General features: G+C 45.4%; 1 protein-coding gene across 1 annotated transcript in view; it reads left to right on the top strand.

The window, feature by feature from the left end:
• The window catches only part of col21a1 (collagen, type XXI, alpha 1), a 37,897-nt gene that overhangs the window by 10,357 nt on the left and 12,220 nt on the right, over positions 1-15,320 (top strand). The window contains exons 6-16 of the mRNA XM_067237113.1: positions 219-392; positions 1,008-1,085; positions 3,812-3,895; positions 5,496-5,558; positions 8,430-8,483; positions 8,725-8,778; positions 9,060-9,113; positions 10,370-10,423; positions 10,618-10,671; positions 10,866-10,919; positions 11,558-11,611. Coding sequence (XP_067093214.1) covers positions 219-392; positions 1,008-1,085; positions 3,812-3,895; positions 5,496-5,558; positions 8,430-8,483; positions 8,725-8,778; positions 9,060-9,113; positions 10,370-10,423; positions 10,618-10,671; positions 10,866-10,919; positions 11,558-11,611 — 777 coding nt within the window. The remainder of the gene's footprint in view (positions 1-218; positions 393-1,007; positions 1,086-3,811; positions 3,896-5,495; positions 5,559-8,429; positions 8,484-8,724; positions 8,779-9,059; positions 9,114-10,369; positions 10,424-10,617; positions 10,672-10,865; positions 10,920-11,557; positions 11,612-15,320) is intronic.

Genomic DNA, 15,320 nt, shown 5'->3' with positions numbered 1-15,320 from the left:
ACACCTAAGAGTTAGGCGAACGTGCCCGTACATGAAATCATAACAATATGAGACGATCATACTTTTAGCTCATAGCTCATCTTTCCACGCTTCGGTCAACAGAACATAGTAAACAGACACACAATAAACTCAATGACTCCTTGTCTACGACGTCAGAGCAGGTACCTGGGTACAGCTAAACCGTACACTGCCTGTCCTCTGTTTTGTGACGTAAACAGAAGCTGTTTGACGAGTCGTGGCATCAGCTTCGCCTCCTGGTGACGGAGCAGGAAGTGACTCTGTACGTGGACGACCTGGAGATCGAGACCTTGCCCCTGGAGCCCCCGGTCGGGATCTTCATCAACGGCAGAACTCAAGTTGGAAAGTACGTCAGCAAGGGGACCACGGTGCCGGTAGGTCAAACCCTCAACGCTGAACGCCAGAGAGACTGTTTGTGTGTGTGTGTGTTTACAGTGTGTGCCTTTGAATGTGTGTAGGTTTGTGTGTGTAGGTTTGTGCAGCAAAAGGTCATTTCCAAACGCTTGAAAAAAGTTGTGGATTCCTGTCTTGGAGTTGAGAGGCTACTGCTTGATGTTATGGTCTGCGTCCCTGTTTTCCTCAGAAATGTTGTGGCCTCAGTGGATTAGCGAGGCCTGGCAGAGAGAGAGACCGCGCAGGCTAATCCCACTGCAGGTCTCACTCGCCTGCTTTATCTGGCAGCGCACGCTCCACATGTGCCAAAGTAACTCAACCTGCAATCAATCATAATTACACAGGGCTGTAATTTGTATAACATTGTGATGAGATTTCCTTTTTTTTTCTTTTTTCTTCTTCGTTTAGTTACTAAATGAATTATGGTTGGTTTGAGAGGCAGGAACGGGATTGGCCACTTGTTACCCCTCGTTAGCAAACACGCAGACTCCCTTGTGTTCTGATCCTGTTGCGCGGTTGTTTGTTTAAATACGTTCTACTTCCTGTTTAGTCTAAAGCTTAATCAATGAGGATTTCCTGTCTCTGTTTCCCATCAGTTTGAGATTCAAAAAATGAGGATCTACTGTGACCCGGAGCAGAACGACCGCGAGACCGCCTGTGAGATCCCAGGAGTGGTGAGTACACCCACAGTGTTCTTCAAGGTTCTACTGGGTGGATAATTAGTGCACACTCTGTTTATAAGAATACATTTTTTCCACAGAGGATTGAGACTGATTTCTGTCGGAGTTAAGATTCGGAACCATAGGTTTGAAATGTAGACCACCAGGAAACAGTTTAGAGGAGCTAGACAAGTAGTTCCCATGAAGCTGGACTTGTTACAAATAGAAACTTGAGACTACCTGTACAGACACCCACCTTGGTCAGCTGTCAAGGTGCTTCTCAGTCAAACCTAACCCATCAGTAACACACTACAGACATTAGGATCACAAAACTATGTCCCTTTGAAATGCTTTATTTATTTAAGTATCGTAAACAAGTATGATAAATTAACCTATTAATTAAGAATAAAGCCATTGCTATTATGTTTGTCAATGCCTAACATAATGTTCATACATAGCTTAGTAGATGTTAACATATGTGTTAGGTCTAAAACTTTTTCATGATTCATAAACTGTTGCATTGCCTCAGTCTTTACAAATGCTTCTAGTGTGTAGTGATTATTTAAAGGTCCCATGATATGAACATTTCACTTTAAGAGGGTATTTAACATTAATATGAGTTCCCATAACCTGCCTTTGGTCACCCAGTGGCTAAAAATGTTATAAGTATAAACCAAGCCCTGGATATTTCTCTCCGCCTTTGAGAAAATGAAAGCTCAAACGGTCTGATCTGGAACCTTCCCCTTATGTTGTCATAAGGGGAAAGGTTACCTCCCCTTTCTCTGCTTAGCCTGCCCGGAGAATTTGGCCCACCAATGAGAAAATGAGCTACGACCGTAAAAGCGCGATATCGTTTTTTTCTCGATACACATCATTGCTTGCAAACGACCGAAGCATGGCAGTGAGCCCACCGCCTCTCTCCTCCTCACAGCATTTAAAGCTACAGACACAGAAATGGCACGTCCTAAGGAAAGCTCATTGTGGGACTGCTCGTAGTGGCTGTAATTCTGCACCAAGGCTGAATTTGGGGAAAGAGACTTCAGATACAGTATTAGGGGACCACTAAGGCCTATATAAAAGCATCCAAAAACAGCATGTCATGGGACCTTTAATGTCACCAACCTATACTAGAAAACTCAGTTAGTTTGTCCTGTACATCTCCACATCCCCCAACCGTCCTCCCTGATCTCAAAGGTCTGTAACACTTTCAGATAAAACTGAAACATTTTACAGACATTCATTTAGCAGACAATTCTATCCAAAGTAACTGATAGGTCATACAGGAGGGTTTTGAACCTGCAGCCTCTCAATTAGCAGTAAAATACTCTAACCACTGAGCTGTATCCACCCTATCAAATTAGTTTTACCATTTTATCCAAAGTGACACACAAATGCCCCTCCTCTGCTAAACGCAAGAGTACTTTTTGATATAGCACCTGTATCAACCACTTTTTCAGGTATTTTTGGCTTTATTGGTTAGGGACAGTTAAGAGCGAGACAGGAGAGTGAGTGGAGAAGACATGCAGGAAAGGGATCAGTCTGGAATCCTACCTGGGCCTCTGTGGCCTCACCCCATGTGACACTGGCTACCCCCGGTCAGCCACAGGAAAGAAGCTGTTCCTGTGTGCTGTCCCCCCCCCCCCCCCCCCCAGTGACCCCAGTGACCCCAGTGTTCAGATATGCACTATCAGACACATTTTCTATTGCAGTGCTACTGTCAGCCACAAACCGGATCTGTGAAGCCAGGGACGCTCTGTTGTCTTGGCTACTGCATAAACTACTAACACTGTGACTTGCCAGACGGTTGTTTGTTATCTGTGTTTGATATCAGTTTGAGAAAGACCAAACAAAGAGAGATAGAGAGAGATAGAGGAGAGGGGGGGAAGAGAGACAGTAGAAAACACAACTAGCACTGAGCTGCACTCCAGAATCTCTCTCTCTTTCTCTCTTTTTTTCTGTCCTTCTGGCATGCTCCGCCTGTGCTTCCTTGATGATAATTGGCTCACGTTGTGTTCTATAACTGTATGATTGAGGCCGTAAAGGGGCCCCATGACCATGACATCATCTTGCTCCTTTTGTTTGCAGGACGGAGAGGTATGTATGTATGTTTTGGCTGATGGCTTTGCTCGCTTACAAAGTAACCGCATCTAGTTTCTCTGAGGTAAGGCTCCGTTTCATTTTATGATAGTTTGCTGAGACAAAGTGTTTTGCTCAAGGTGAATGTTTGAGTGTGTTTTCGGTACGGTTACGGTTACCGTAATCCTTGCGGGATTAGGAAACAACAGGAGGCATGTTTGTTTACATGCTGTTACTTATTTCAGGCTAAATGTCCTCAGAGAACTCATCCTAGTTTCCTGATGCTGTGACTATATGCTTGCTCAGTGCTTCTGGACTGTGTGCACCAGTACAGATTGCAGTGATAAGCGTTGCAAGACGATGGGAGAGGAATGCTTTCTCTTATATTCCAGTGGCTGCTGGCTTGCTGAAGAGCACACACATTCAGTCAACTGTAGATATGGGTCAAGTGTGTTTTTTAGGCCTTTCAAAATGCTGCTAAAGTCTGCCTGCAACAAACGTTACAACTGGTGCAAGGCATTAACAATCTATCACATCTAAATAATTGAAAGGATTTCTCTACCAATCCAGCACTCCTGTTTTCCCTCCATTCATTGACTACATCGTATAACATCAAGAAAACTTGTGTTGCCTTTCGTGAATAACATGCTTGTGTTTGGTTCCAGTGCTCCAATATCCCGATGGACATGGAGCCCACCCCGGAGCCCTGTGTGTGTCCCCCTGGACCCCCTGGCCTCCAGGGCACCCAGGTTAGTGCTCCCTGTGTCTGGGACGTGGGCGTCTGGTGCACAGGCAGGCCTGGAACGTGGCCTAGAGAGATGTGCTCACACAGCAAGGCATGCGATGGGGCTGGGGCTCCAGTTAGGTGGTCGGGGTTCCAGTCGGGATGAGACCATTGGAAGTTCGTTTCTGATCGAACCTCGGCTCTGAAACAGCCTCCGCCTTGCAGAAAGTTCTGGCGCGGGGCTAAACTGACTGGATGAAATCAAAACCAGACTGGCACCCGAGGCTGACTAGAATCCTCTGCAGCCTCTGTGAAACCTACTGCAGTGAGGCAGAAACTACGCTCCCAGAGCCGTGAGACCAGGGAGGGGAAACATGCTCGATAAGAGCAACACAACAACATAAAGAACCCCTACAAAGTACCGTTGAGAAATGTCATCATGGCAACAAATCTCTTAATAGGGTTAGCAAGGTTCCATGGTTCGCAGGCAGGGTTGTGTTTATAAGGTCAGTTGTGTGTTTTTAATGGGTGTAATGATAGAGGCAGGGTGCTGGGAGGCAGGCAGGGGGGGACTGGTTCACTAACAGACGAGCTGAGCTCAGAGAGCCTGTTCCACCGATACCAGGAGGCAGGGAGAGGCTCAGGTTAGAGGTTACAGAGTCTGTCAGGACCGAGGGAGAGAGGCACACTGTCAGAGTCAGGATAGAGGGAGACAGGCACAGAGTCAGAGTACAATTAGAGGCAATGAGTCAGAAGAGAAGCTGAGAGATACAGACTCCGTAGAGACAAGGAGTCAATGAATGAAGAGGGTAAGCGAGAAAGAGTCAGAGTCGAGATTAAAGCTGAGAGGACAGTCGCAGAGGGAGTCAGCTTCAGGTTGATGTGTGTGAGTGTGTGTGTGTGTGTGTGTGTGCATGTGCGTGTGTGTGTGTGTGTGTGTGCAGAACATCTCTGCTGACAGACACACAGAGAGGAGCTCAAACACAGAAGAGGCAGGTTGATAGTCAGTGAGAGCAGGGTCAGAGGTCACTCTTCAGGGTTCAGGGTTAGAAAGTGAGGTCATGTCCCTGCCAATTTCAAGACACCATTAAATCATCCTCACCGATAATTAGCAGCAGGGCAGGGGATCCTTTGGCCTGTAGGGCGAGTCCTTGAGTGAATAGCCCCGCTACGATCCATCTGCTGGTGAGCGGATGTGTGACCATGTGTCGTGTGTGACCCTGTGTCGTGTGTGACCCTGTGTCACGTGTGACCCTGTGTCACGTGTGACCCTGTGTGTGACCCTGTGTCACGTGTGTGACCCTGTGTGTGACCCTGTGTGTGACCCTGTGTGTGACCCTGTGTGTGACCCTGTGTCATGTGTGACCCTGTGTCGTGTGTGACCCTGTGTCACGTGTGACCCTGTGTGTGACCCTGTGTGTGACCCTGTGTCACGTGTGACCCTGTGTATGACCCTGTGTGTGACCCTGTGTCACGTGTGACCCTGTGTGTGACCCTATGTCACGTGTGACCCTGTGTGTGACCCTGTGTGTGACCCTGTGTCACGTGTGACCCTGTGTGTGACCCTGTGTGTGACCCTGTGTGTGACATTGTGTCACATGTGACTCCGTGTCTGCCTGTTTCAGGGGGAGCCGGGGAAGCCGGGGGTCCCCGGGCAGGCTGGTCCCGCTGGTGCAGACGGTAAGCCTGTGAGTACCGCAATATACTCAATATAACAACACACACAGACAGACTGCAGCACCAGCCTCACAAGGGTACTCAACACCACATCTACGCTACGTGTTCCAATACGAAACGCAATACTCGGTGTATTGTCCCAGCATGCACCCTGTACTGTCCCAGCATGCACCCTGTACTGTCCCAGCATGCACCCTTCCTCACACTCGGATCACGTAGCTCATGAACTCGATTATTACTAAGAAACTGGCAAAGAAATCATTTACCAAACGCATACTGGCTTCCGTGCAGGCCACATTCAGCGGAGGACAAGAGGCTTGAGAGAGAGGTTCTTGCCCTGAACGTCGACACCTCAGAGTGCCAAGGGAAAATCCTCTGTGTGAGCAGGACTAGCTGGCTTGGGGAGGGAAACTGCCACTCAGAACACTTAAACAGCCCATTAGGAGAAACCGTTCACTACTGACGAGCATTGGTGCTAATGGCACCCCTGCCCTGACACAATTGGCCTTTGAGGGATTCCAGAACATTTACACATATTCAAAAGGCCAAAGTGTGAAGCAGCTGGCTGTGGCATCGAGGACTGCTTCTGTACTCTACTGGGTGGCAGCAGACAATTTTACGGCCCCTGCTGGTGTGATAACTGGGCACACGAGGAAGGCCAGATGGAGAACATTTACATTTCATTATTCGCATGGCAGATTTTCCGTCCAGTTGTAGTGAGACAGCAAACTCCATGCAGGAGGCAGTTTTTTTTGTGTTTTTTTTTGTCACACGGATGTTTGACGGAGGTGTCCTTTTGTGTCAATAGATGAACATACACAACTGTTGAACATGCAGAAAACATACATCTGGTTTAGTCTTCATGCAGTAGGTAACGAGCCAATTGTGACACGAGGACAAAATAAAACGTGAGGATGGACATGGGGAAAAGAGTATGACAAATGCTTCAAGTATGTGAAGGGATCTCCAGTTTTGTTGCTATCTGTAGATAGATTCGTGTGGAAGTGCTTTTTTCTCACGTCTCCGGGGAGTGAAACAAAGTACATGGACTGAGCAGTAAAGGGATTTAGTGTTCGGCTTTCGGGCGCTTCCGTTTCTTTGGCGCTCTTCTCATTTTTCATGTGAGTCAGATTTCACTGTAGTGGTTCAGTGTGGAAGAGGGAAGTCCTGTCAGTGAACAGAAACACAGGAACCATTTAAATCACTTGCCATGAAATGTAGTGTGCAAAGTGAAATGGCCGCTCCGTTTACAGTACAAGTTCGATTCTATGAACTTACTCATGACTATACAGCTAAGATTATGTTACTGATTTTTATATAACTTCACACTCGATGTTGATATTACTTAAAAGTTCATGGCATCGATATAGTTAAAAAAATTTAACATATGTCTCGTGTAATTGACCAATACTAAAACTCCATGTGCCTTTTCTCTTGCATCAACTGTTTTAGCTTTTTCTGGATGGCCTGTTCTCTTCTTGTCCCTCCACTGAACACATTCTTGTCGGTTCTACAGTGGTGTTGACTGTACTTCGATTCTGAACCTGTGTCCCTGTGACCCTTAGGGTCCCGAGGTCATACTCTCACGAGAGTAAACAATTAACAAAGAGATCTTTGGTTATTGGTGAACTGGAATGGAGGGAAAACAGACTTTTTTCCCAAGTGCTTTTCTAAACTACAGATAAGAGGAAGCTTTCATGACTGTGAACTCTTCCCATGCTTGAGCTAGGGAGAGCGAGTCCCTTCTGGACCGTCTGGAACAAAGCAAACCCCAACAGCAAATGTCATCCACCCACTCCGGGAGGACAGATGCTACATCTGGTTGAGTTCCAGAATATGGGGTTAGATTCATGCCAGTGTGTCGGCAGTGCCATGTCAATGTTAGAGTTTCCAGTCAAAGTCTCCAACAAAGAAAAGTGGGCAATTATGTTAAGAATAATCAACTTACTGTTGACACTATTGGACACGTTTTTTCAATGAATTTGTTTGGCATGTTAACTCAATAAAACACAATTATGCGGTGCCCGTTTATTGCATGCTGAAGTGTTCAAATGCAATTCAGAATGTAGTTCCAGTCCAGAGTGACATGTAAAGAGGCATCAGTTATTTTTTCATGGCTACTTTCTTCATTTCCTTTTCACAAGTTCCCCTTTGTGTATAGAAAGACGTGGCATTACAAAGAGCCAAAGATGCCATTTTGAATAGCTTATAATATCAACATTTCACGACTGAAAGATACCCATGCAATCCTGCTGCAGCTGTTAGCGAGCGTTGGTTTCTGAAGGTTGCTGTGTGTGGCGTTCCCTCTCTGGAGCGGAGCTAGGCCGGAGGGTTTCCATCCCAGCTGCAGAGCAGGAGCGAGAGCACTAATTCATTAATGCATTTCATATGCGCTCCTGACATCAAATTATGAAAGTATGAATTGCTTGGCGCTCAGCACTTTTCATCTCCAGGACATAAAAGTACGGCATCTGAGTGTGTTGGGAAGTCATGGAAAATTGGGTTCAACCACTTTCATGACCGCGTCTGAATACGAGCTAGAGAAAAGCTCGACGTTTGATGAGATTGATTATCCTTTTGAAGATAACAGCTAGCCATTCAAGGCTGCGTGAGGGGCACGTCCTTGAGGAGTTCTTTATTAGTCCGTAGCTACGCTACGACAGCACCACATCTCCATGCCCCGTGACATTAGCAACATACGATAGTGCACTGTAGCTATCTCACATGCCGTTTAATCTTTCACTATGTAATTGAAGTTTCATCTCGCAATCCGTGCTGGGTCCTTGATTGCCTGTTTGGGTAAATGCAGGAATACAGATTGAAAAGTGTGTATGTCTGACTGCAAGCTCAATGTTTGTTCCTGTGCCTCTGGTGAACTGAAGGGCACCCCTGGCACCAGAGGAGCTCCAGGTGCACAAGGCCCTCCAGGAGCTGAGGTACCAAACTGCTTCATTTAAATTAACCGTGTTTTCCATTCCAAACGTTTGCTTGATATTTGGCTCCTCTATAGTTGTTTCTATGAAGACTTATGAGATTACTTTACCACCAACTGTTGTTGCCCCGAAACAGTAGTTGAACAGCCAAATATAGTGGAGTTTAAACATAGTTTTAGGCATTTGCGCCACTTAAGTGCCTTAAAATGTTGTCTAACTGTTGCATGTTTTTGTCCTGGGACAGGGAGCCAGGGGAGTGGCGGGATACAAGGGAGAGCAAGGAAGTCTGGGTGATTCGGTAGGAAGGTCATAAAAGGGTGTTTTTTGGGGGCATAATCACTCTTAACTATGTGTGTACTTTACAAGTTATACCCCTTTATGAACCCCTTTATTATTCATTATTAACTTTACATCCTCTCTAAAACCACTTTATGACATCTCTACCAATTTCTAACCTCTCTATTTACATTTAAACCACTTTATAACTCGTACTTCATAACCTCTCTATGATCACTTCACAACCTCTCTATAACAGCTGGATAGATGTATGTTTTACATGCTAATGCTTTGTGGTTTCAGGGTGAGAGGGGTGTTCCTGGGTTGCCTGGACCAATGGGCCAAGCAGGTGAAAAGGTAACCCCAATATTGATCTCAATTACCAGTGAAACATTTCAAACCGTGGACAGGTCCCTTTGAGTTTACTTGCAACGCCTGGCAGATCATGTCCGTCTCTTTGCTTCATGGCTGTGGTTGAATTAAGCAGAGTAGTAGGAATCAGGTAATCCAAAGTGATGCAGGAGCTGTCTGGGCAAAGCCAGAAACGCAGACTCTTCTTGGGCAATGACCGCTGGTTGAGAAGCATGGATCCCACATCAGACAGCATAATCTGTCTTGTGCTTTATGAGAACGAGCAAAAAGCAGAGCGGGTTTCCAGAGAATTCCTGGGTTTGCCGCAGCATGTTACAAGTCAGACCACAAGCTGGCCGTTGTTGTTGCTCTTTTGCTGGCTAAGGCCTTCACAGGAAGCGTCGGCTCTGCACAACACCATCCAGCTTCATTAGCAAACAGACAAACCCACAAGAGAATGTTCGCTTTTTATATTGAACCAAACATCCAAAAGACCTAAATTCAACCAAATATGCTGGAATTGCAGTTCATTGACTCGATGGGTTCGATTAGAGTAAGAATGGTCAAAGTTAAGTAAATTTAAAGTGATGTTTAAGAACAAATAAATCGATTACAAGGCAGGCATGTTATACAATTTTGGTTTTACATCCTAACTACACAAACAGGATTCTCAAAGAGAGAGAAAGAGCAAGTAGAAACCAGAGGTGAAAATACGTTTGAGAACTATGGTCAACATTCCCTTTTATGCCCAACCATTATCTGTAAAACAACCAATCAGACCACACCTGGAGCCTTTCTTATCAACATACAGTATGACTACCAAGCAACAGGAAGTCACAGAATGAGGTGAGAGAAGCATCATCAAGACTTCATCCAGAAACTCGAGGTTTTACTATCTTAGAGGTGGGGACAGGCAGTTTACAACTAGTCATTGTTTCAAAAAACATGATGTATCCTTTACCTGAGGCCCACAGACTAACCTTCCTATCCAGTCTGACTAATGTCATTGTGAGTTTACCAGGATGCAGTTGTTACGAATGACTCTGACCACAACATTACAGGATGAGGTTTGTACTGTATATACTGGTAGGCCCCAAAGAAGCAGGAAGTTGGGTAACATTGTCCACAGGAAGTGATGTCTACAATCAGAGAAGCAGGAAGGAGGGTAATGTCCACAGGAAGTGATGTCCACAGACAGAGAAGCAGGAAGGGGGTAATATTGTCCACAGGATGTGATGTCTACAGACTTCCTTGTTTCCCAGGGTGCCTCAGGCCTACCTGGAGGGGCGGGGCTTCCAGGAAAGGATGGCCAGGCGGTGAGAATGCAGTTTTTTTTTATTAGTATTTTACTAGTATTTGTAAGTATTTTACAGGCATTTCAAAATGTACAAGTCAAGTGGAGGACCAGATCCTAGGTCTGGCAGTGCTCTTTAAACAACATGTTGTGTTTATTGGTCTGTTAGGTAATTGAGGTTGTGTTTAATCATGTGAACATGTTGGCTTTCTATAGGGGGAGAAAGGTAACCAAGGCCTGCCTGGGACACCGGGGTATGCAGGAGAACCAGTACGTATACACAGCCCGGCACGAGGAGTTTGAAGTCACCAAACATTTGGGGCCTCTTGTGGGTTTCATCGTACAGGGGGAACTTGTTCCACAGAATTTGGAAATAGGATTTGACCCGATATGAGATGTCACAGTAGGGGGAACTCATGGGTGGATGGAGCCTGATGTTTTCTTCTTCTGTTGTTTCCACACAGGGTTTACCTGGAAGAGATGGGAAGAATGGGCTCCCGGGGAGGACCGGTCAGAAGGTTTGTTCTCGCTATGACTAATCCTAGGACAGGGCGCTCACTCAGGGAGGAGACGGACCTTGAGAAAACCAACCAGAAGTTTGGCTTGGCCTCTGTCTTCCAACAGGACTACCCTAGGACACTGTAGTAGTCTGGCTGTCACCCAGCGGTGGAAATATATGAAAGCTGTTAGTAGTAAGGTTAGCACTATTGTTTCCTGGGAATTTCTTCACAGCTCAGCTCTAATTTAGAGTTTCCAGGCATTCTGCTCCGACAGATGGTTCTCATTATACTCAAAGCAGTTCATCACCATCTAGGTGGTGGATGAATGTGTCGTAAATCCAGTGTAATGCGCTCCGTTCTCCATGTCACGGACATAAATTGCTCTTTGAATGTTCACAACGGTTTCTGCAACGGAAACAGGGTGTAGGGGAGGAACAGACAGCATGTTTAGACTGTCAGTTGCTGTAACTCCTTTCTTGTCCTGAGCTAGACTTATCATACAGTGGATATTGCCAACAGGAGATGATGCAAAACAGACAAACCTTAGTAGCTTCTCTTTCCAACTATCCTGGTAATAAGGAACGTAAAAATGTCTAGCATGATCACAATGTTTTCTGACTGAAGCTAACGTAATCATCGTTTGCCCTCATTGCCAGGGTGACGCAGGGGTCATGGGCACCCCTGGTCAGGACGGAAGAGAAGGGCATCCGGTGAGTACTTGACTTTTTCTGCGTCTCCAAAATGGTCATCTCTTCCAAACGGCAGTGACCATCAGCAGTCTATGTCTCTGTCTGGTCTCACCAGCAGTGACCATCAGCAGTCTATGTCTCTGTCTGTTCCCACGCCCCCTCCGCAGTCTATCTAGTTGTCCATGTCATGGTTGAGCGTAACCATGCCCTTGTCATGTTCTTTATTTACATTTACATTTTACATTTATTCGTTTATCACACGCTTTTATCCAAAGCGACTTACAAGAAAGAGCTTTACAAAAAGTGCATAGGTCAATGATCATAAACAACGAGATAGCCCCCAAAACATTGCGGGTAACCAAAACATGAAGCATACATTGTGAAAAGCAAATAAGTGCCAATGGGTAGAACCAGAGTAGCATGTAGTGAAACAAGTTACAATTAAACAACATGATCCTCGAAAGTGCTAGAGTGTACCTGGAGGAAAGCAAGCAACAATAATATAACTCACAGCGAGTACAAGTCTTTCTTAAGTACCGTTTATCGAAGTGTACTTGGCTTTCTATTGAAACAGGATACTGTCCTGAACTCTACAAATAGCTCCTCAACTTCAGTCAAGGTATACGTGCAGTGACGGTGCCCGGTCTCAGGGGTGGGTGAGGCTGCTTGGGCTGCGGTGGATAGTCAGCACAGAGGAGGATAGCACCCTTGACAGAGAGCCGACAGGCTGGGAGTTCCCCACCAGCGCTCTTCCATGACGGCTCTATTGCGTAACGGGGATGAACGGATCATTCCTAATGTAATGCAGTGAAGTGCTTTCTTTGAATGAAAGCTGCGGTCTTCTGGGTACAGGAAACAAACTGCTCAGGAGGAGAAAGTAGTTCAACCGGGGCTATCCCACTGATCTCTCCAGAGCTTACGATTTGGCCACATCTGACGTTCAGCAACGGGACCACGCTACGAAGGATGAGTCAGACCTCCACACGGCCGCGAGCCGTGTCGGCCTGCCAGAGCATTCAGTCAGCTGTGTCAGAGCAGATTTACAGTCTTTGCTACGGTGAAACCCTCCAAAGCTAGTAGCTGGTCTGTTGACAGACCGATGGGATCAACTGTCGACGTGCCCACGCTGATCGAAAGCCACATCTCGCTGGGGATGTCACGGCAAAGGCTTACATGGATGTAGCTTAGTGCTAAGATAATGTGAGTCTGAGGATGATTAAGTGACTGCAGTGGTAAGAACGAGATCATGTTGTCTGTTTAGACGGAGCCCTTCAAAGGGTCGTTGAGGCATTCCTTCCACTTTGAGGATCAGTATCCTTCAGTGGTTTAATACCATCTTATTGACTTCACATGTTTCAGCATCGCATCTATCATTCAGTGGTCTTATGAAAGTTAAATGACTCTCCCTCACTGGCTTTTGTGGCTCACTGTACATGACCAGAGGGTTTCTTTGTGTTTGTAGGCGGCTACTTCTCCTGTTATCTGTTAAGTGATGCAACCTCTTGCGCTTTGATGAAGAATATTGTCATGGGAATGGCTTTTTATGTCTCTGCAGCATCTGAGGGTCTGTTATTTTGCAACATGTTTCCATGTTCTTTTACAATCCCCTCAAGATACTGCTTGAGCAGGCCTGAGCCAAACATCTGCACCCGCTTATCATGAAAACCCCACTCAAGAGTTATTTCAAGGTAGTTTTGTTGGAAATGCTCGACAATTAGAAACGGTTTATTTACTCAACTGTACATTCACAAACACATTTGGTTCCTTTGTCGTCCCAAGGGGAGCATATTAGCACCAAACAAACAAATAATACCCCATGAGGTGCGGAGAAGACAGTTGCAGAACATGAAGCTGTGCTGGAGAGACAGGCTGAGTAGCCAGAGGGCGAGGGGAGATCAGGAAGTGAGATCAGGAGGAGAGATCAGGAGGAGAGATCAGGAGGAGAGATCAGGAGGAGAGATCCTCGAGGCCCACCTCCCACAGGCTCATCTAGGAACACGGTTGGACAGTGCTCGAGGTGAAGCTTCTGTAGCGTGCTTTTGACACGGAGGAAATGTTTTTAAACTGGTCGGCACATAGATCAGACCTCGAACTGAAAATGAGCATTGCTGTGGTTCTGTCAAAACAGGATATGAATGGCTGCCCTTGGCATACAGTGAACACAAGCCTTATTATTCACTGGTACATTAAGTTAGGTTATGCTGTTACAAATGATCCGATATATTTGGTATACTTCTTTGCAAAAGTCATTATTTCATTGTTCTGTACAAATAACTTAGTTTTGTTCTCTTAACACATGGTTCTTGTTAGGAACTGAGTTATTGTCATGGCTACATAAAGAAATGGGCAAGCTGTCATGGAAATTGAATTTATCTATATAACTCATGGAATTCACCTTCAGGCATTTGAAACACCTTACGCTGTTTTCAATTAAAGTCCAAACTCACAGCCATGTAGAGAATATCTTTCTTTAACATTCTAAGTTGGAACACATTAAGTTGCTTTTATAGCTTTGAGGTACAATACTGTAGCGGGGTTTGCTCGTTTAAAGATAGAAATACTTAATTTATCATCAAGTTTGGGGCACCACCCTAATATTGGTTTAGGACATTAGGGAATCCTATGTTTAATATGTAATAATCAGTCTCATCTTTAGGAATGAATTCGTTCTAAGTGTAGAGCCAATCGTAACATCAGTGAACACGCACGTCAAAATATCTTTACAATGAATTTATTCAAGTAAGGTAAACAGATCTTATGAACAAGTTGGATTATGGGTTTGATATGAGAGATTGGTTTCAATGAACAGAATGAAATGGTCTAACTTAAAGAAAGACAGAAATTGTACAGTCAATGATTACATCCTTACAAATCATAAACAGAGCTCACGCCAATGCCATGTCGAGGAGGAAAGAGCGTTAGCCATAGTTACGTTTGATCAGGGGTTGATCAATGATGTTGAGGGCGGTTTGCGCCAAAGGTCCGTTTGAAGAATCTGAAGTCAAAGCGCGGCTGCGCTGGGTCATGTGACTGAGTCTGCGGGATCTCAGTGAAGTCGCATTTGGAATTGCGTTTTTGGTTCTTCTGTTGAAACGTCCAGATAGTGACGCGTTCACTATGAAGTTGAATCTCAGGAGAAGCTTGGCGACGTCCTTTGGAACGCCAATCCTGATGGCGTTCATGCCATGGTCGGTTTCGCTGGAGTCAGAGATTGATGGTCATCTTAGGGCTTTATACAGTTCGAGAGAGGACCCGTCTGGGGTCAGATGTGGATTGGGGGAAGCTGGGTTCTCAACTCCCCCCTCCTTCCTTCACACCTACCAAAGGTGTGATCTGATTTCTGGCTGGTTCATTCGATGGTTCAAATATTGTTCTGGACATCTTGGTACAGTTACAAAATATAGTTGAATGATTGTTTTATTATGATAGCTTCGTGTAGATACCAAGAATGACGTGGTTATCTTTCAGGAAGAAAGAGTTGTTACTAGAATCAAGATTTCAGTGAAAACAACATTAAAACAAAGTAACAAACATAACACAAATATCCCTCTCATAATTCTCCACCTTGTACTCTTGTGGTAAAGGTGAAGTCTCAAGAACTTTCCTCAAAAGTTCTGATCAAGGTGTGTTCTTTGTTCAAATCGCCGCCGAAACGGATAGCAAATGGTCGCTGGAGACGTGTTGTCTAAATCAGGCCCTTTGAAGCTTGCAAGCTAGCAGGAGGGCTGAT

This window comes from Osmerus mordax, chromosome 5, assembly GCF_038355195.1.
Source record: "Osmerus mordax isolate fOsmMor3 chromosome 5, fOsmMor3.pri, whole genome shotgun sequence".
NCBI lineage: Eukaryota > Metazoa > Chordata > Actinopteri > Osmeriformes > Osmeridae > Osmerus > Osmerus mordax.
Note: the sequence above shows the minus strand (reverse complement) of the source record. Positions and strands in the feature narration are given on the sequence as shown.